This window comes from Macaca nemestrina, chromosome 3, assembly GCF_043159975.1.
Source record: "Macaca nemestrina isolate mMacNem1 chromosome 3, mMacNem.hap1, whole genome shotgun sequence".
In the NCBI taxonomy this organism is placed as follows: Eukaryota; Metazoa; Chordata; class Mammalia; order Primates; family Cercopithecidae; genus Macaca; species Macaca nemestrina.
This window is the reverse complement of record NC_092127.1, coordinates 82,677,716-82,699,231: the sequence shown is the minus strand read 5'-3', so window position 1 is coordinate 82,699,231 and position 21,516 is coordinate 82,677,716. Positions and strand designations below refer to the sequence as shown.

The following is a 21,516-nucleotide window of genomic DNA, read 5'->3' as shown; positions in this document are numbered from 1 at the left end:
ATGCTAAAGAGAGAAAGAAGTGGAGACTTAATGAGTGATTTTTCAAGTTGTATGAAAGCATTGACCAAGTTATCCATTCAGCCCTATTCAGTACTTGTTTTCACAGAAAACTTAATTCTGTTTTATTTGTATTGCTGGGATGGGAGAGCTCTTGCAGAATCTACAAAGAAATATGTCATTGTTGGCAAACTGGACATAACACTTCAGCATCTGATGTATTCTGGTTTTTAAGGATTTCAGCAGTAGGAGGTAGTGTTTGGTGGGAGGATCACTTTGAGCCCAGGAGAGCGAGGCTGCAGTGTGCTGTGATTGCACCACTGCACTCCAAACTAGGCTACAGAGTTGAGACCCTGTCTAAAAAAAAAAAAAAATTCTTAGTTGGGGAATACCTCACTGTTTCTTGTAACTGGGCACTAAAATGGCCTGAGTATACCTCCTCAACTTTTCAGAGAAATGATATGTCCTTTTAAAATATAAAAGTATCAAAAGTATACAACATTAGCCATGTATTTCAGCTACATAAATAGTGACACAAGTCCCGATTCTAGGTGCTTTCCAACAGTATGAAAATTACAACTTTATCACGAAGATGCCAAATAAAAGGAACGAGGAAGGGCAAATTGGTGTGCTCAACAGGCAATAATGTTGCAAATTTGCTGTCCTGTGGAGAAAGCTCTACCCTCCAAAATTTTAGTTAAGGAATAATCATGCCTTCTCTAACAAATGTAAGGGGGACATATTAATAATGCATGTCTACTGTCATGGATTTTATTACAGAATTACTATTAAGATTGTTATTGCCTTCTAACTAGTCTTTTCATGTGTTTTATCCACCTCTTAACTCCTTATGAGGTAGATCAGTCATTTTACCCCAAAGAATCAGCAGAAAAGTTAAAAAATTGCCCATACAAAGTTGAAACCTGGTTTAATTGTTTTCAATTCTTACTGATCCTGTGTTCTACATTACATCATGCTTTCTTAACATGTTAGTTAAATGGTCATGTGGTTTCTTTTATTTGAATGAAAAGTTTAGCTTATGCTAGATAAAAATAGTGACATAAAAATACCTAAATTTGAGTAGTTTATAATTCGCTCTTTTAGTGGAATACTTCAGAGATTCTAAAGGGAGAGATGAGATTATTAAACACTCTTTGGAGTGGTTACGAAGAGAATTTATCAATTTTTTTTCTTTTTACTATGCAAATTTATAGGGAGAATTCACTTGGCAAAACCAAGCTGCTGCTGCTGCTGGTAGCAGTTGCCTTTTTAAAGAGCCATATACCATGATTCTTTGAATAGTGTGCTGTTATTGACGGCACTGAATGTGTAATGACAGTCCATCCCAAAAGCCAACATATAGATGTCACTAAGTTCCATATACACAGATAATTTAAAACAGGAACATAGGTGTACTCCATTTTGGTACTACTTATAACCCCAAAATTTGCAATAATGATGAAAACGATAGTTGCTGATGGCTAATATGCCTCTGTACAAAACTGAATCATCTTCAGGTACCAACTTGGAATGAGAAAGAGTCACTTACACATTCTTATGCATTGCACTTTGTATAGCTATGGTTTTTCCTTTGAATAAATCTTGGCAGAGATAACTCATAGGAGTATAACTCCATAAAAATATTTGGAGGAAGGACCCAGAACAATGAAATAATTGTTGGTGTGAAAGTGAGCCATCTGGAATTTCAGAGTGTGAACTAATTATTGTATATTGTATTTTTTCACCCTTATGTATTCGGGTTTTTTTTTTTCCTTCCTTTCTAACTTCCACCTATCCTAACACACACTATTCCCAATTCTCTAGATGTTTAAGTACAAAAATGTGTGTAAGTGTGATTTTATGTCTTCATCAACATCATTTCCTATCTGGCAGGCTGTTGGCCTTAGCAACAGGAGCAGAAACAAGCCTGAGACCCAATAATTGCAAGAAAGAAAAATCCTTTTTAATGAAGCGTTAGCTACTCTTGTCCTTCCCATTACTACATAATGCCTACAGAATCGTTCAAACAGCCATTGTTAATGTCCTGTTTCCTCAATGGCATTCATGTGATGAACCTTCGTATTAAGGCTGCTCTGACAAAGTTTTACATTTGTTTTCGTAAATTGCCTCATTAGAATATGCATCCCAGCAGAGAAACGCACTCAATATATACGTGCACTTTGGTTATCAGATTGCATATTTGGCTGATACTGGTTCACTTAAAACCCCTCAAATTTTCACACCTGGGGAATTTGGAAAGAACAGTGCAAGAGTCATCCAAAATCAACACCACAACTGTATTTCTCTTTGAAAAAGATGAATGAAAAATGCAAACTAAAAGTCACTTTCAGTAAGTTTAGCAAAAGGGAATGATTTCGGTAGAAATAACTTTTTTCTAAAACTTTCAGTTTTCCTATAAAAGGATAACATTTTTGTCTTAAAACAGCACATACATTGAAAACAAAAAGAGAACTTTTCAGATACTTGTAAAGAGACTTGTTTTGAAAACAAAGTTTGAGTGAGAATCTGGGAAATAGCAATGCCACGTAAAAACATTAGCTTTATGTAAAAGAAGTACAGTATATCTGAAAATCAGTAGAATAGAAAATCTAAGAAAAAATTTAATTAAAAAAGTATAGATAAACATAGCTTTAAAAAAGGAAGTCTTTGAAAATGCTAATTGAGATGATATATCTAGAGGAAAAAGCCTGGCAAGAGTCAGAGCTGATAGGTTACAGGGGTAATCACTAATGACCCCAGATTGTATGCACTAATGAGACTTTAACACTAGCTGCGCAAAAACATCAGATGCACTATCTTCCAATCCTCTAAAATATTCAAAGCACTTTCAAATTAAACTTTAGTAGAGATTTTTGGTGTCTGGATGAGAACAGCATACAGATTAGGCATCTGGAGGGACATGAGAAACTATTGCAAATAATAGACTCATGGGAAAGGTGGTAGGGTATCAGATGAACTTGCTGGACATCGTTTATTTTACTTAAAGTAATCCTAGTCTCATGGTTCTTTAGATGTGCAGGGGCAGAAAGATGTGATACCTTTCCTTAACCATCTTAAGAGTCAAAGCTGACATTCCTGTAACAAAAGACAAGAGAAAAACATAACGAGAACATTTAATCAAAGTTTTACATGATACACGAGCCCTCAGAAATGAAGACCAAAAGACTCAGAGATAACTGTCTATTTTATGCCTAGGATTGGTAAAGAATGGACAGCCATATAGCAATGTAATTGGATAAAAGAGAAAGTGCTAAACTGTGATAGACTGGGCAGGAAAACCCAGCAAGGCCATCCAGATTCTTCTTGGCCTCTGTAGCATGCCCTCCCCCGGGTATGGGGCAGGACCTTTCTGGAATGAGGGTCATCAAGGGAGAAGGGAGAGAGTGACCTAAGTTTTATGGCTTGCTTTCAGGATGAGGAATTCTGGTTTCTGTGACTTTCTTCAAGTGGAAAAAGAGGTGGAACATAGGAGGGCAGGAGGACAGAAAGACCTTGCTTCGGAAGCTCCTCCAATCTCCTTCAGTTCAAAGTCCTCAGCATGCCAACGTGTCATATTTGGAATATGGTCTTTTGAGCCCCCAACAGTTGCAAGTTGTAATTATCTCCAGAACACATGAGTTTATTCAATGAATATGCATGCACTGTCATCCAGAAAAAGCTGAACAAACCAGCCTCAAATGGAGAACAGCAGCAAGACGTTCACTTAAGTGCCTTAACATTCATGATTCAACATCCCCAGGACCAACTAACAAAATATTTCTCTACACCCACTATGCTGATTCCTATGAAAAGCTGGGATTGCTATTGCATAATGGTACACAGAAGAGTATGTCTAGAATTTAATGCCTCATGGATATTATGCTAGAATTCAGAGTATATTGGGCAAACACACTAACCAGAAAGATGGGAAAAGATGAAAAGGAAGGAAAACAGTGGTAAGATACGGACCTTCTACTATTTGTATATTGAATTAAAAGAGCTAATGATAAACTACCAGGGGATATGCAATGTAAATTATAAGAAAGGACTCTTGAAACAAAAGGGGCAACCTGCAAGGGGGAGGCTTGAATTAAATAATTAACTATCTGAGCACGATCTAGTAATATGGGGAAAGAAAAAGCATTCCAAAGTCCACTTCTCTATGGAGGATAGGAGAAAGAGAACTAAGGAGGAAATGAAAGTATTATAAGAGTCTTATTTTAATAGTGGGAAATTATTGGTAAGGGGAATATTTCGTACTGTGTCATCAGGCAATAGTAGAGAAATATGTGAATTCAGGGGCAAGAAAATAATCTTTAATGAAGGTGAATTAGAGTAGAACTTCCAAATTATCAAGGGGAAATACTGAATTAATACCAATGTTATCAAGGTTGCAAAACTAAGGAAAAGAAAAAATACAATAAATACACTAATATAATAAACATAATGAGAAATATTAAAGGAAGATTTAATAACGTGGGGTGTCATCTACCATACACACACACACACACCAAAATAATGTTTTTTTAAATTAGGAAAAACAATCTAAGAACATACATGAATGAACACCTGAGTATAACCAGAAAATATTTTGAAAAAAGGAAAAAAATTTGACCTCCTAGATATCAAAGAATGATATAAAATTATTATAATTAAATCACTCTGGTATTGAGAACAATATAAATTAAATAGAATAGGATTAAGAATCCAGGATAGATCCAGAAATAGATCCAGGATATACATTTCAATCTCTATCTCTAGCTACCTACCTACCATTTAAGTAGTAAAAGGATGAATTAATAAATAGAACAAATAAAACTGGTTACTCATCTGAAAGGAAGTAAAACGAAAACCCCAGCTATATCATGTACACAGAAATATATGACTATAAAAAATTTCACAAATGCAGTTTGGCAAAACTTACCATACAAAGTTAAAGGACAAATAATAGATTTGAAAAAACAATTGTTACTCAGAGGACAGACAGAGGGTTAATATCTATAACATACATAGAGCTCTTCCAATTTGCCAAGCAAAAAGTAATCCAATAGAAAAAAAAAATGACAAAAGGACAAAGGATATGAAGATCCAATTCATAAAAGACTAAGTCTAAATTACCAAAATGCTTACATAAAAATGTTCCAAACACATAAAATCTTTCCAGTTGGGAAATGCAAATAAAGTAACAGTGGGCTGTGGTTTTACATTTATTCAACTGGTGTTAGCAATAGGTGTTCAAGATGATAACACCTATTGATGGGGAGAAAACAACTCATGTTGTTGGAAATCAAGTTTATCACAATATTTTTGCAAAGAATCTGTTAAGATACATTAAATGTATATATACTTTGACCCAGAAATCTCACTCTTGGGAATATAACTTACAGAAAAATAGTATTAACTAAAAATATATGTACAAGAATAGTTGCTTGAGCATTGCTTTGGGTGACAGAAAACTGGAAAGCTCATCAATAGAGGAGCAGTTGCATAAATTTTTACATAAACACTGTGAAATGTTTTTGCAGACTTTAAAAAGAATGAATTTGGGCTATATTTTAGGTTTGGAAAAATTTAAATGAGGTGGTGTTGAGATAGCCAAGTAAAAAGGGCTCCCAGAGAATCTCCAACTGGCCTGCACATAGAGGGGACAAGGTGGAGCCATGGGAAGTTTTTGTTGTTTGCAGAGAGGAGGAGCCTGGCCTCTCCTGTTACTGGCTGGTAACCTGGGATTCAATTGGTGAGATGGGGGCCCATTAACAGGAACCCCTCTCACTTTGCTGAGGTTTTTTTTTTTTCATTTTTCACCCAATAAATTCCATTTTTCTCACCCTCCTATGTGTCCATGAGCCTAATCTCTCTTGGTCGTGTGACAAGAACCCAGTTTTTAGCTGAAATGAGGAGAAAGTCCTACAACAGTATTAAACCGAAACAAAAATATATTATGAAGAGTATAATATGAAAACTTGTTTTTAAGTAGAAAAGTCCTATATATTTTTATGTGTTTATATGTGCTGTGTGGGGGTGATTATCCGGACATGAAGAAAAATAGAAACAATGGACACCAGGCTTTTGGTTGGCATCGGTTATCTGTAATGGGCAGATTTGCATGGAGAAGAGGAGAGAGGTAAAGGCAAAGCAAAAAAAGCCACATAAGACTGCTAAAAGAAAATAAAGTATGTAATATTACCACATTTAAGCACTGATGTGAAAATGGATGTGTGTGTATATACACACACGCATACACAGTAGGAATACCTTATCCAGAGGGAATATATTCCAAGGCCCTAATGGATGCCTGAAGCCAAGGAGAGTACTGAGCCCTAAACATACTATGTTTTCCTATATGTATATTCCTGTTATAAAGTTTAGTTTGTAAATTAGACACAGTAGGAGATTGGCAACATAACTAATAATAAACTAGAATAATTATAACAATATACTGTAATAAAAGTTATGTGAATGTGGTCTCTCTCTTAAGATGCCTTATTGTATGTAATATTTTCAGATTGCAATTGACCACAGGTAACTGAAACTACAGAAAGTGAAATCACAGATAAGGGGTGATACTGTATATGCAAATATAAAAATAAATAATTCAGGGAAGAACATCACATTTCTGTGACTAAAAGCTCCTCTCTATTAATCATCAATATCAGGCCAGCCTCACAGAGCTTAAATCCTTAATGTTCTGCACCATATATATTTCCTGAAATGAACTAGTATTTGTGTTCTAGAAAAGTTAACTGACAACACATAAATGAAGCATATGAAGAACTTAACACCTGAATTCTTTTCCATCCTCCTTTTCTCCAGCAGTCACCATGGTTTCAACTTCTTAGCATCAAGTCTCTTTCTCTGTCCCAAGCCCCCCCAACCCGTGGGGCAGTGTCAGTTCTCACTGCACTTCCAAACTCTGCACCATTGTTGAGTCTCCTACTTCTCAGTCCAGGGCCCACAGCATAAGAGAAAGAGGTCATGCAAAGAAATAAGTGAGATATTGTTTTAAGTTGGAATCTGTATTATGCTTTCCTATAGAAACACTGTATAAATCTAGCACAAATTCAAACATGTACTGGAGTTCACGTAATGTTGTGCATTGAAGTAGGCTTTTGAAGACTATTCTGGGAGAATAACCACCAGCTGTAATCCTGTTTCTAATGGAAAATCCAAATCCAGTATATTGTACACCAAAAAACCAAACAAAAAAACCCCTTATAAATTAGATTATAAAAACAAACTGTTTGTAAATTGGGAACTATCTTTGTGAAAGAATTTTATAAATTATGAAGTTTGTATACAAATATTTATGAAAGTGATCTGATTTTGACTTGCTGGTGGACTTCACTCATATGACTGATTAGAATTATTTTCCTTCAATTTTCACTGCTACCATTGGGACCATCCTGAAGCTCTCCACTAAACCATAGTGGCCAACCTTCAAAGGTAGAAGGTCTTTAGTCAAGGCTTTATTCATAGTCAATTATCACAATCATTATACTCATTTTTGCAAAAGGGCTTGCTCTGAGTTTTTACCAAATGTTTCCAAACTGAAATAGAAACCACAGGTTACAAGGAAGTGGAAAAGAAAATTAACATATTTTAAGCAACTACCATGTGCCAGGGTGTTTAATCATTACAATAACTATGAGTAGGTATTCCAAAGAAGGAAACAGACTCTGACAAGTTTAAACAATTTTTTTTTTTTCTGGCAGTAAGTAAGCAGTCAAGCTAGTTCCTTTTTAATGGATAATAACTAATTATTTTTAACTTTTATTTAAATATACCATATACAAGTAGTTTATAAATCACAAGTGTTTGTTGTTGCATTTTCACAAAGTGAACAAATCCTGTGAAACCAGGCTCCAAATCAAGAGAACAAAAGAACATGACCAGAATCTCAGAAGCCACACCAAGTGTAACCTTTCACTCACAATCCCCTCCCTAGGGTTAACCACTCTCCCGATTTCCAGCACTTCTACCATCAGAGTAGTTTAGATTACAATTGTTTTACTGTTTTTGAACTTTCTGCACACGGAATCATGGAGTATGTACTCTTTTATGTCTGGCTTATTTTTCAACATTGTGTTTGAGCAATTCACTGGTATTGTTACATAGAGTTGAGCTTGCTTATTCTAATATCCCACTGTGGGAATGTACCACAATTTACTTAACCATTCTACTATTAATAGACATTTGAATATTCTGTATGTTTAGCTTTTGAATAGTAGTTCCATGAACATTATTGTACATACATGTCTTCTAGTACACAAATATACACATTTATGTTGGATATATACTCAGGAGTGTAATTGCTATGTCATGGGATTTGCATTAGAAATCTTGAATCATTGATGTTTTTTTTAGCTTCCAGTTTTCCAAGTGGTTATACCAATGTACACTCTCACCAGCAGCATATCAGAATACTTATGGTTCACATTCATGTCAATAAAGGCATTCTTTGTAGCTAGGCTTCTGACTCCGATACCCAATGCTCCGTTCCTTTCACCTAAATTTCATTTAAAGGTAAGAACTTGGTAACAATTCTTTTTTATAAATTCCATGATTCTTTCTAAGATTTTCATTCGTTGTTCATTGAGTGATTTTCCTTTTTTATACTGGAAAATATATTTGTGCTGAATAGAATTTAGCAGTGTTATCAGGGTATCAGAGGCCTCATGTACATATTTATCTTCAGTAAACCCAGCCTCTTCTATTTTTTCTGCATGGGTAAAAAGAATGGCTGTGTAATTCATCCAAGCATGCCCAAGAAGTTCCTGAAAGAGAGAAGTTAAATAGCTATTGAACTTGAACTATATTCCTCAAACATGAGCAAAGGATTTATTATGGTCCAATATAGATAGCCAGCAGATCCATATTATTATGTTTCTGAAAGCTGATATACGAAGTAGGAAATGAAGACAGGGTCAAGTATTGTAAGCAAATGGAGGGAAAGGGCTTGACTTTCTGAAAAAGGCAGGATTAAACAGATAATTAAATTCTCTCTGTTATTTTGCTATGATAATTGATATATACACAACCTCAAAACTGCATTGCTGCATAGATTTTTCAACATTCAGTAATCATTTATACTTGTCTGACTATCTGGCTCCACTTATACTTGTCTGACTACCTGACTCCATTAAAGCCACTGAATTTAAGTCAGAGGACCTTGGTCAAGGGAATTGTTTTATCTTTTACTTTTTGTAGAAATATGTTATCATTATCATTACAAGCATCTACTAAAGATATGAAATTACATAATCTGTTAAGAATCTATTGATTAATCAGGTGACATGTAATGGAAAAGCTAAGATAAAAATACATTTGGTGATTTGGAAGAACCACAAAATATTATTACTATGATTTTCATCTTCCTGAATTCACATGCTTAAAATGGAACACAATTTATCTGATGACTTCCTCTAACGTGGTTGAAAAACACTGAAGAGTGGCGTTCCTTTGTTTTAGTAATATGTAGAAGGTGGTTATGTAATAAATTCTTGTTTGATTAGTGAATATAAGCTGATATAAAGCAGAAGTAACAGCATGTAGCAAATTGTTCATGTAATATGAAAGGCATCTAGAAATAACCCTTGAACTTTTTTGGATATTTCCAAAGTTATATGAAATCACAACGTGACAACAAAATAGCATTCCCTCCATTCCGAATCATACTATTACCAAAATATTTCCAAAACTACTACCAGTTTATTGCAAGAAAAATACAAAATGCCTAGGAATAAACATAATAAGAAACACCAAGACTTCTAATAATCAGAAGAAAGAAAGAAGGGAGAAAAAGTAACATTTAGTGCCAGATATTATGCTAAGCACTTTACATGCTTTACCTCATTTGAAGCTTAATGCAATTCTTTGTGGGAGATACTATTATTACCTCCATTATGATGTTGGCAAACTGACTTACAGACTTTGAGTTATATGTATTAACATGAACCCTGGTTTTCAAAAATTATTGAAAATATTGAAAGACAGTCTGGGAAATCATTTTCAATGTACATAAAAAATACAGGATTAGAATTTATAATATTGAAAAATTGAAAAGAAAGACAAAAAGAATGAAATAAGTAAGAAAACAGAAAAGGAAGAAAGGAGAAAGGAAGGAAGGAAGGCAAGAAGGTAGGCAATAGGGAGTAAGGAAGGAAGGAATCTGGATATGTAAATCTAACATGAAAATACTCATGAGAACTATGGGACAAAACATTTAAAATTAGAAACATCACAATCATGGTTACCAATTACAACTGATACAGTCTGGCTTTTATCAGAGTCATTTATTTATACATCAGTTTTTACAACTTCATAGTGAACTCTTTGAAGGCAAGATTCATGTCTTTCCATATCAATCAAAGCTTTCAGCACATTGTAAATTCTCAGTAAACATCTGTTAAATTAATTTGGAATTTAGACCCTCATTATCATCTCAAATAGAAGGCTTAGGGTTCTATTTATTTCTTTTCAGGGTTTGGTTTTGAAGTATAATTAATCTTTGTAAAACTTCTTCTTCTTCTTCTTTTTTTTTTTTCTTTTGCAGTTTATCACCACGAATTTGCCTGTAGTCTAGACTTTCTATTTTCTCTTCAGAGGGACTCTTTCAAGGAATAGGCACAAAATTTTTCATCATATCTGTTCAAAATTTGTCTACGTATACCCACCATAGAATAATTGCATATTTCTATTCCTCCTAAAAATACCCTGCTTAAAGTTTCACGATCAGTATGTTAGGGAATAATTATTGTAATAGCAAGATTCTAAACATTAAAAAATAATTGTTTAAAAATTAGCATTCATATAATGTCAACATCCCATTTTGCCTAATGGTAACATAGCAAAATTAGCAGACCTCTTTAGAGTTTGTTGTAAATTCAGTATACTGTAACAGATCTCTGCCGGAAGAGGAGTCACAGAGTTGCAAAGTAAATGAACAGTGATGTTATGGGTTGAATTGCATCCTCCCCCAAACTCATGTGTTGAAATTCTGATCCCTAGTTCTTCCGAATGTGATCTTATTTGGAAATAGGGTCATTGCAAACATAATTTATTAAGCTAAGGTCATTAGGGCGAGTCCCTGTCTAGTATGATTGGTGTCCTTATAAAAAAGGGAAACTTGGGCAAAGACGCAAGTCCCAGGAGAGTGCCATTCGTACATGAAGATAGCCATCTACAAGCCAAAGAAAGAAGCCTAGAACAGATCTCTCACAGCCCTTAGAAGGAGCCAACCCTGACAACACCTTGATTTCAGCCTTCTAGCCTCCAGAACTGAAAGACAGTAAATACCGATATTGTGGTACTTTGTTACAGCAGCCCTAGCAAACTAATGCAAGTGACTAAAAAAATTAATACAGTACTAAGTATATTAGATCTGGGCTCTGGGAATACAGTGATCCCTGAATCATTTGCATCAGAATCACCTGTGAGGCTTTCTAAAAATGCATTAGAACCATTAGGGCTAGATCCTGGAATTTGAATTTTATAAAGCACTTTAGATGATTTATTCCTTTTGCAAATATTTATTGAGGGTCTACTTTGTTGTAGGCATGTTCTACGTGGTAGGGACGGGTGTGGAACAAGACAGACATATTCTGTTTATATTTAGTGGAGATTTTTGTGTGCTGAATTAACTTAGAAAGGGAGACAGACAGGAAAGAAATACTTTGAATTTGTTTCAATTGCAAATCTGATAGAAATTATGTTAGTACTATAGAGGTGAGCATTTTGCCCATTTTGGGGTGGAGGTGGGAAGTAGGAGTAAAAAGGAAAGATCAGACAAAGTGCCTTGCATGTGATGATGCAGTGACCAGATTCTTAAAAAATACATAGGAATTAACAAAGTAATTAATGTAATCAAGCATGATTGAGATTGTACAGCATTAAGATTTTATTTCTAAACAAGTACAGCTATTGATTTTCAATCACTCTTATCTCTGAAAGTTTATCAAATTTAGAGCCAGACCTGATATTCACCAAGTACATTATAAATATGGTCACACTGATTGTCAAATATCAAAATGTTTTCATGCAAATTATTAAATAGCTACTGCTCTTAACTACTTGAGAGCCATCCTAAACTTACCCTTAGATATATATTGGCTGATGTGTGGACTTGTTATTAAATATTTTTGAGCCCCAGTGACTTAATGGATAAGGTATTTGCCTCCTTAAATATTTTTGAAATATAGTATTGCTACAATAAAAGCGCATATTAAATAAACTATTTTGCATAAACAGTCCTTTCTTGAGTTATATATCACAACACAGAATTATTTTCTTTCTAGGTTAGTACTTAATGAAGTAAATGGTTTAATTTTCATAGTATTTCTTTTGTTCCTGTTTTTCTGTATTGTAACATTAACATGTTCCCTTTTGGTCTCCACCAGACATTTCCCGTAATTTAAACCACACTCTGATTCAGAGAAAATGAGTAAAAGCACCTAAGGAAAATAGATTTGTAAGCTCCATGCCACTTTAAAGTCCATGTGTTCAGCCACTGGGAAGTTTTTACATATTTATAATTATTTACGAAAGGATGCTCATATCTTAAACTGTGAGAGAAATTACACTTTTGAATTACTGCCAAAAACAGAAGAGATGGGTTGATTTAGCTTAAAATCTTTAAGTCAATTTTGTCCAGAAAATAGTTGAGTATTTGAAAGTAGTGTTGCTTGCTGAATAGTCTTCATGTTAGTGGCCAAACATGTTCTCTATGGACCCAGAGAAAGAATAATTACAGTTGATTGATACCTCACGTAAAAATCCAAAAGGAAGATAAGTTAATGTAAGTTATCTGGTGTTAATAATTTAAATATAGTACTAAGCTAGATGAAAATTTTACAATCAATCATGAATTGTTTGCTTTCTGAGCGCTAATGGGTATGAGTCCATTTAGTCCTTTTGGGACAACTGGTTAGGATATAAACTTTGTTATCCAGGAACTATGTTCATTTTCCCAGGACCTCACCAGCCCTGCCCCATTTGTTTGTGGTTGATGAAATCATAGCATCTGGACTTTTTAGGGGGAAACTAAAAAAAAAAAAAAAAAAGAAAAGCCAACTATGACATCAACTGAGAAAAAAATCATCATGGAACAGGAGGACAATGAGGACCACTTTTTTTAATACTTTATGCTATTCCCTTACTCTCACCCCACTTAAAACATTACATGTTCCTTTTCAGAGAGCCAAAGCTGAATGATAATTTCTCATTAGGTCAGATCCAGAGAATATTCAACCTCAGAGATCATCTGTATAAACTGCCTCTTTTTACAGATGAGGGTATTGAGGACTTGTGGTGTCAAATGACTTGGCCAAAGTCATAGGACTGATGACTGGCAAGTTTGGACCTGGAACCAAGGTCCCCTGTCTTTCCCACTAAATTGGGGCTTTTCAGTTTAACCATACTAAGCCAGTGAGGATTTTTCCAGATTTTTTTCTAAATTAATAAAAAAGTTGCTTCTTATGGTTATAAATCAGGACCATGCAAACTTGATTTTACTCTATTTTCTTCTGAAGTCTACCAGGATAAACCTAAAAAACACCATTTCCTAATTTTAGGATAAGACAAATACTAACAATAAAATAATAATGACCAGAGCTATTTGCTGTGCACTTGCCACATGTCTGTGCCTAAGCTATATCATTTACTGTTAATAGGGTATTAATCCCACAAGTAACCCAATGAAGTACACACTACTGTCTTTCTCAGCTTACCAATGAAGTTTAGAGAAGTTACTTGCCCAAGATCACAAAGCAAATAAGTAGCTAAGACTTGAATACTTTAGAACCCATCTCTTAATCTCTATGCTATCTTGCCCGTATATAGTAGTTCATTTGAATGAGTGCTCATTCACAATCTCGGTAGTGGTCATAACAATAACAATACTAGTAATACTTTACCATTTTCTGTGACCTTCTGTAAGCAGGTGCAATGCTGAGCATGATGTATTTATTAAATATAACGCTCAGAACTCTTTAACATACATAAAATTATCTCCATATTACAAGTAAGGAACTGAAACCAAGAAAGTTTTAGTAACATTTATAGTCATACAGCTATAAAGTAATTAGGCCTGTTTTAAAACTAAATTCTAACAACTAAACCCATAATCTTAATTTAGTATTTTCAGGCTCTGAATTGGCTTTTCTGAGCTTTTTGTAAACACATTCGTCTGCAACATCAACAGTTCAGTTGTTGATTACGAAATAAAAGTACATGCTTGAAACTTGCTTGTACACAGTAATAATACATAATACCATAATACTGGGGGGAAAATGGACCATAGGCAATGGCTAGGCTCCATTCCTAGTGCAGCTTGGCTGTATGCTAGTTCTGTCCTTGAGGTGACTATATTATATCTTCTCTGATTCATTATTTGTGGGTTTGTAAACATTTAAATGAGATTCCAGATAACATTTGAATAAATTCTTCCTTCTATTTCTCGATTTTGGGGATATGACTCACTGATATCTCCATCATTTTACTGTAAATTAATACAGGCCTAACAAAAATAAAGAAAAAGGGATCATTTGGGGAAAATGTTACCATTGTCACAGCCAGCAGCATATAACTCCTCTGCAAAATATTAAAGTAAAAATTGGGGAAGATATTTAAAGAGACAGCAGGGAGGCATGGGAAAGAAGAAGCTACTTCTCTGACTCTGGCTTGGTAGACTCTTTCCACAGAACTAGTCAGTGCCCCTGCAAAGGGGTAAAAGAAAGAAAGCAGGCACTCCATTCTCCATTTTGCATCAGCCAGGAAGAAAAAGAAATCCATAGTGTGCCTGAAACCTGAGGACCTAACAGCTTCTTGCTCCTTCCTAACAGCTGCTGGTCCTGTTGAATATTCAGACATTCTGCAACTGCTTCCAATCTGTGAGCACATACAGATGGCTGCCACCAGCATCTGAGGCACCTTCAGGAAGATCATAAACAGCCAGCCTGTGCTTAAGTGACCATCAATTAAAGACTGTAGCAGAACCCAGGAATAGGTCTGCAGTGCTCCCAGGGATCATAGGCCACTCAAGATTATTAAACCTTGGCTGCTGATTTTCTTGAGAGACAAGTTATTTATTCCAGAAAGAAATATTTGGGATCTGAGCTTTGCCGTAGCTCATCTCCTCGCTGCCTTCAATTCCTGAATTGCACACTGATTTGGAAGACAGCTGTAAGAGAAGACTATATGCCAAACATTGTTTTAAAAAACCAAAGACATGTAGGAATTGAGTTCACATGTATAAAAAAGCCTCACAGATGACATTGTTGTCCTATATCCTAAAACTAGTAAAACCTATTTTCAAAATTTATATCATTTAAAAGAACCTTTTGGGCTCAGCATAGGTTCATGGTAGGGAAAAATATAGAGACATATGGAGAGAGTCAGGGTAGCTTTTGAGAGAGTTGTTTATGTGTTTACTGAATTTACTGAATTATATTCATTTACAGCCTCAGCTAAATGTTTACTTAATAATAGGTTTCAATGAATTTTTAAGAACTGTCTAAAGATTATACTGATGTCATGGATGCAGGCTTCCCACCACTTGATTTCTACCAGAAACATTGTTTGAAATACAGGCTTTCACAATTTGGAGGAGGTTTTGGGCTTTCTTAGATCCCATATTGTTTCTTAATTGCAATCATCTTCTATTCTTCTTTACATTTGTATAGCAGGTCCCTGGTTTTTCAGGAGTTGCATGATGAGGACTTTTTTTTAATGCTCTTGTCACCCTGATTTTTCCACTAGTTTCTTGTGATTGTACCTATGGCATTTTTTTTTTCATTTTTAGAAACATACACAGTTACCAAAAAACAATGGGTTTATCTGTCATGTAGAAGTATCTTTTCTAGTTGAAGGGAAAAAAATCTTCATTAAAACAAAGTAACTATCTTTCTGGGCTGTAACAGCGACTACGTCAGTATAAGCTGAGACTGAACCAAAAGAAGAGTAGCATTTTTACAAGTTCTACTTGAACAGGAAAGATCTGTTGGCCATTCTGTATAAAGTTTAACTGTGGAGCTTCTAGTAGACCTGGCGTCTCTGAGCTCAGTGACTCATTGAGGTTCCTGAGTAATACTAGTGAAGTCCAGCAGCTATATTTAGATTGACTGAGATGAAGAAATCCACAGATTGAATAGAGCAGCTCAATGAACAGTTTCCAGGAATTGTTAGTCTACACAGGACTGTGTGGACTATTGTTAGTAACAGTCCACACATCATACACACATACACACGTACACACACACACATACACACACAAACTCCCAACTCCCTCCATCTCCTAGCTGTGGTCATGCACAGGCCTCTTATCCAGCTCCTCTCCTGGAGACTGGCTGAATAAGTCTCCAACTTAGTGACCTATAACGAATGAACAAACAAACAAACAGGAATAGACCACCAGGGAAAGGTGGCATGTGTTATTTATGCTCAACCTGAGGTCCCTGTGGTCTTCTTATGGCTAGAATGGAGCAGTCACTTATGCTACAGCTGATAAGGCAAGCAAAGAATCTGAAGTTCCAAATTGTTTTCCTGTAAAGAATGCATAACTCTCCCTTGAATGCTCACTATGACTTAAGTCTTATGAAGCCCCCTCTCATTCACTATACTGCTTTGGCACTTAATGCGTTATCTTTTTCTGATTTGTTTATCTAATTTTCCTCTTCTAGACTGTAAACTTTCTGAAGGAAGGGCTCGTGTCTCATTTACCGGTCATTAAGCACTGTTCAGATGCTCAGTAGAGTGTTCAATGACCAAGTCAGAGAATGAGCACCCATTTCTTGGTCAACTATAAGAGATTGTCCCTTTGATGCTGAATGGATGCAAGTCAGCGTTTAAGTTCAGTGGTTCTAAGACCTGACTGTTTTTGAGAAATACATGGAAAGTTATGAAAATGCAGATATGCAGGCTCCACTCCTGGGAGTCTGTTTCAGCATGTTTTGGATCAACCTTCTTTAACAAACAGCCCAGTTGATTCTGATGCAGACAGTCCAGGGACAACATTTTGCAAACTTATTTGGGTTTTTTGTTCCAGGGGTTTGAGGCTTGGTTAACCTCTGAAATTTAATATCTCATTTTTTTTTTCTACGAACCAGTTGTAAAATGACTGATTGGGTTCCTCTGAAGGAAGTCATAAAAATGACTTGGGAAAATCAAATAATTTTTACTATTCCTGGGTGACCAACACTTAGTTGTTTAAATTACTATTTTTACCAGTTCATGGTTCTTTACTATTAGGATAATGCCCTCCAAGAGGTAATAATGGCATTAGTGCAATTGCATCTTAGTATTACCTGGATCATCTGGACTGGGTCAGTTACTTCCTGCCCACAGAAAGGTACATCTGCTCTCTGAACCAGGAGTGCAAGGTGGAGACCCTCTTGTCCGAAGTGATGTGCCAGAGCCTCTTTGACTTCCTGTTTCACATGCTTCTTGCTCAGCCTGCTGTGTGGATAACCTGGAGTGTCCAACACCTGGACTTGCAGGGTTACCTCTCGACCCCCTCGACGCATGAAGCTATGGAGGTGACAACTGCGGCCCAGGCTACAGCGTGTGGTCACAGAACAGGGAGCAAAGCTGCTATGAAAGTCTGTGCTTCCCAGCAGAATGTTTCCAGCAGAACTTTTCCCACTCTGAGTCATGCCAAAGAGGGCCACGTTGATGATTACCTTGTTGGGGTCTGTCATGGCTGTTGGAAAACAAAGGCATAGCATGCATAATGAGGCTTCTACATTCCCCCAATGTAAGGTTTCTTACCTGGCCTGGTTGCACTCCAAGTAGGATTTGTTTTCCCTTCATTTGTAGTGACTAAAGCATGGAGGAGGACTGCTCCACTAAAGCGGAGATGCCCCAGTGACAGAAGGGAATGTGGAAATAATATCAGTAGTTTACAATGAGAAGGGAGAGAAGTCAAATACAGATAAGGAAGGATTTAGGAAACAGTAATTGCAGAAAATGAGGGAAAAAAATCCCAAATTGCATGAAGATCATATAAACCATGTTTAGGAGAAATATGTTAACTATCAATGTGATAGGTGAGTTGGTTTAGGAAAAGGTGTTGAAGTTCCTGAGCTCAGGGGCAAAGCTAGCAGTAGTATTTAAAGGTTATTCACTATTGGAAAAGTAAGAATAGAACAGTGGAAGAAACAACCCTTCTTGCATTTTTAACATCCCCCATCTTCCCACTTCCCGACCTACTGCCTGAATACACAAGTGGTATCTGCAAAAAATCATCCTTCCCGATTTCCTGAATGCTTCTTTCCTATGAAATATAAATAGTGTTAAAGACGACTTCTGTTTACCAAATTTTTTTTTGCAACCAGGGAACATTGGTGAAAATAAAAACTCCTTGTAATTCTGTTATAAAATAATTAATAAATCATCTCTATGGTTCATTAGTGTTAGTGTTGGCTCTTTAATGAAGAAAGTCAAGCCTAACACATTGGGCAGCTCAGTTAGAAGGAAGGAGAATCTTGGGAGACTCTATTCCGTGTATAATACCTGTACAGTGGCCGATCCTTTGTACACAGCATAAGCCCCCTATAGCATTTTAAGGTTATTGATCATTTTCACTAGATTTATAAGCAGAGTTACTTGCCAATTGCTAAAACTGACCACGCTGCTGATTCAGAAATAAAGACATTTTAATATTGCACATTTATTATTTTTGCTTATATCTTGTAACTTTACTACACAGTTTTAAGTACTGCAGGTCCTTCTTGTCCTTTAATGCCCCTCACTCCATTATACCCACACCCTAATATGAACACCTTGAAGGAGCTTCATACCTCCATAAAAAGACACTCATTTTGTAGGTTCCCCCAGTTCACACTAGCTCTCCCAGCTCATTCAGTGGTGTCAACTGCAGTGAGATGCAGTCAATTCCTTTTTACTCCTAAATCAGCGGTGTAATGTTTTTAGAAAATTAATTATGCAATCCCAATCCATTTGCTATATTTCACTTACCTTTTCCAGTCTTGAAAATGCTTTCTCCACAAAGACGTCTCTCGCCCTGGCTCAGCTGTTCTTTCATATGAACTTTCACCTTCTGATAGCGTTATTGTACCGCTCTGGGACTGACACCGTGTGTATTTTATTTAGTTAATCTATTACCAGATAGCCTCTTAATAAAGGATTAGTTGTCTTCCCCTAATCAGCACTATTTTATGACACCTGACAGACTTGTAATTTTAACAGGTACTGAAACATTCTATTTTTAGTATTTTTTTATTTAGTGCATTTCTTATAGGTAACAACTTATTTATAGCATAAAGAAATGCAAGATGGGTATTAAACAGAAATTAGACATTCTATAGCAATGATTACAATTTTTTCATGATCTACAACTAGATCATGACTTCACATCAGTATTTAGTTCATAATACTGTTCAAATTTTTTAAGATAATTCTTTTTGCTATATTCATATAATAAAATGTATTATTTTATCCTAATTTATGAAACCACTGGGATGATTATATTGGCACATGCAGCTTTCATATCAATTAATGAGAGTATATTTAAGGAAAGGAGTACAATTAACTATAACTTGAAGTCAAATACATTTTTTTCTTAACAACTTGGGTTTTATTTTTTTATTGAAAACTCAAATTTTATTTTTTCTACTTCTTAGTATATTACCCATACTAATTCAAAATATTTTCTTGGTGCTTTAAGTAGTATGGCTATAGTATGATTCGTCTTCTCTTGTATTTCTCAAAAAGTCGATGAAATACGTATTTCTGAGTGAAAGAAACTTGGAGACATCTGGAATGTCTTATGACTTCATGGGCAGAGAGTTAAAAACTCTTCTTTCTGTGTGGCTATCACAAGGAAGGCATGAACTGGCTTCCTTCATCTGATAAGCACATTGGGTTTCTTGAATGAAGCGGAAAGAATCTCCCCCAGGTGGCAGTAGCAGCCTGTTTCCTAAGAAGTGATTTTGAGCCAGAATTATTTTAATTTTCTCCCTTAAACTGTAAATGGACATTCTTCAACCATCTACACAAACACATATTAATTGTGTGGGGGATTTTTTGAAGAAGAACAAAGCCAAATTTTCTTTGCTTTATTCTTTATAGAACACAGCAAGCATGAGCTCTTAGTTTTTCAACAACCCCCCGCCACGTCTTCAAAGTTACAGTTTAAATGATTTGCTGAATGCAACAGCTAACTGTTTAAAAAATAAAGTTCAGAATTCATGAGCATGATTATAAGTTCCAATAAGACTGATAATTTTTTTGATAATTTTTCATAAGTCTAAAGCAGGTTTTAGATTTGAGTCAATTTAGAGGTCTTATGCAGAATAATTTATTATTACATGATGTTGAAAGCTTGATTTTTTAATCAAGGTGAAAGAACAATTTGAAAAATTACATTTGCAGAGACTTGGCTAAATATAATGTAGTAGGGATTAAAAAAATGTATTATCTTTTAACAGCTGACTGCCGAATTTCTCTTAGAAAGGATACTGTCTGAGAAAATTGTTTAATTTAGCTACTTGAGGTAGAAAACAGGATCCTGAGAACATGAACTAAACTAGCAGAAATTACTGTAATAGCCAATCTGCTGGTGAAGGGGAAAAGTCAAGAAAAGAGTAGAGAAGATCAAGGTATAAAAGGAGAGAAGGAGTGAGAGACATAAAATGAGGAAGTGAGAGAGAGATGCAGGGAGGGAAGAAGGGAACGGGGAAGGACAGAAAAAAGAACTATGACATTATAGTAGGATAGAAAGTTAGATCTCTCAGTTTTGTAAATGTAAAGGGCTAAGGAACTATTTTAGAGTCAGGCACATTTACAGTTTTCTTACATGAAGGTGGCTTTTTATTTTTGTTTTGTTTTTGGTTTTGCTTTCTATTTTATTTTGATGAAAATTAATGGAAAAGTCTAAGTTATACTTCTGTGTTAGTGCAGTACAGGCACCACAAAAATTGGAGATTGTGGGATGACATCTGAATTAAAGTAATTTAGAAGCGGCAGAAAGTTAAAGCTAGAAGGACTGCTTAATCCTTTGCTCTGATGATATTTCTTTTCTTAATAAAGAACTTGCAGAAATCATTAGGAGGATATTTAGACTTTCCACAATCAATGAAATGAGATATTTTGGGGTAAGGGTGACTCTAGCTGACAAGCAACTATTGTATTTCAAATTTTATATATGTACACACACATACATACAAACATATGGGCATACATATATATTCACATGTATATATTCATTTATTCATGTTTAGTATATACAAGTGTATATATAATTTATAATTTACATGTCTTTATACTCAGGAAAATTGTGTCTCTACTCAAATCAGTTTTATTGCAAGTAACTCTTCATATAGCAATTTGATTCAAATGTACTTTCACAGTTTTAGACAAGTTCCCATTTTCATTGGCTTGAATGGTTAATCGTTGGCTCTGATGATATTTCTTTTCTTAATAAAGAAGACTTTAAGAGTATTGACCACACAGATTTTGTGTTTAGGATGATCAAATGGCTTTAACCTTTAACCTTGGATAACACTG

General features: G+C 35.3%; 1 protein-coding gene across 1 annotated transcript; it reads right to left on the bottom strand.

Moving 5' to 3' along the window:
- Positions 1–7,733: 7,733 nt before the first annotated feature.
- Positions 7,734–17,687, bottom strand: LOC105486297 (GIMAP family P-loop NTPase domain containing 1). Its single transcript, XM_011749116.3, has 2 exons — positions 17,295–17,687; positions 7,734–8,771 (listed from the first exon to the last, which is right to left on the bottom strand). Exons 1-2 carry the CDS (start codon positions 17,685–17,687, stop codon positions 8,511–8,513), a joined length of 654 nt encoding a protein of 217 aa, XP_011747418.1. The 3' UTR covers positions 7,734–8,510.
- Positions 17,688–21,516: the final 3,829 nt, after the last annotated feature.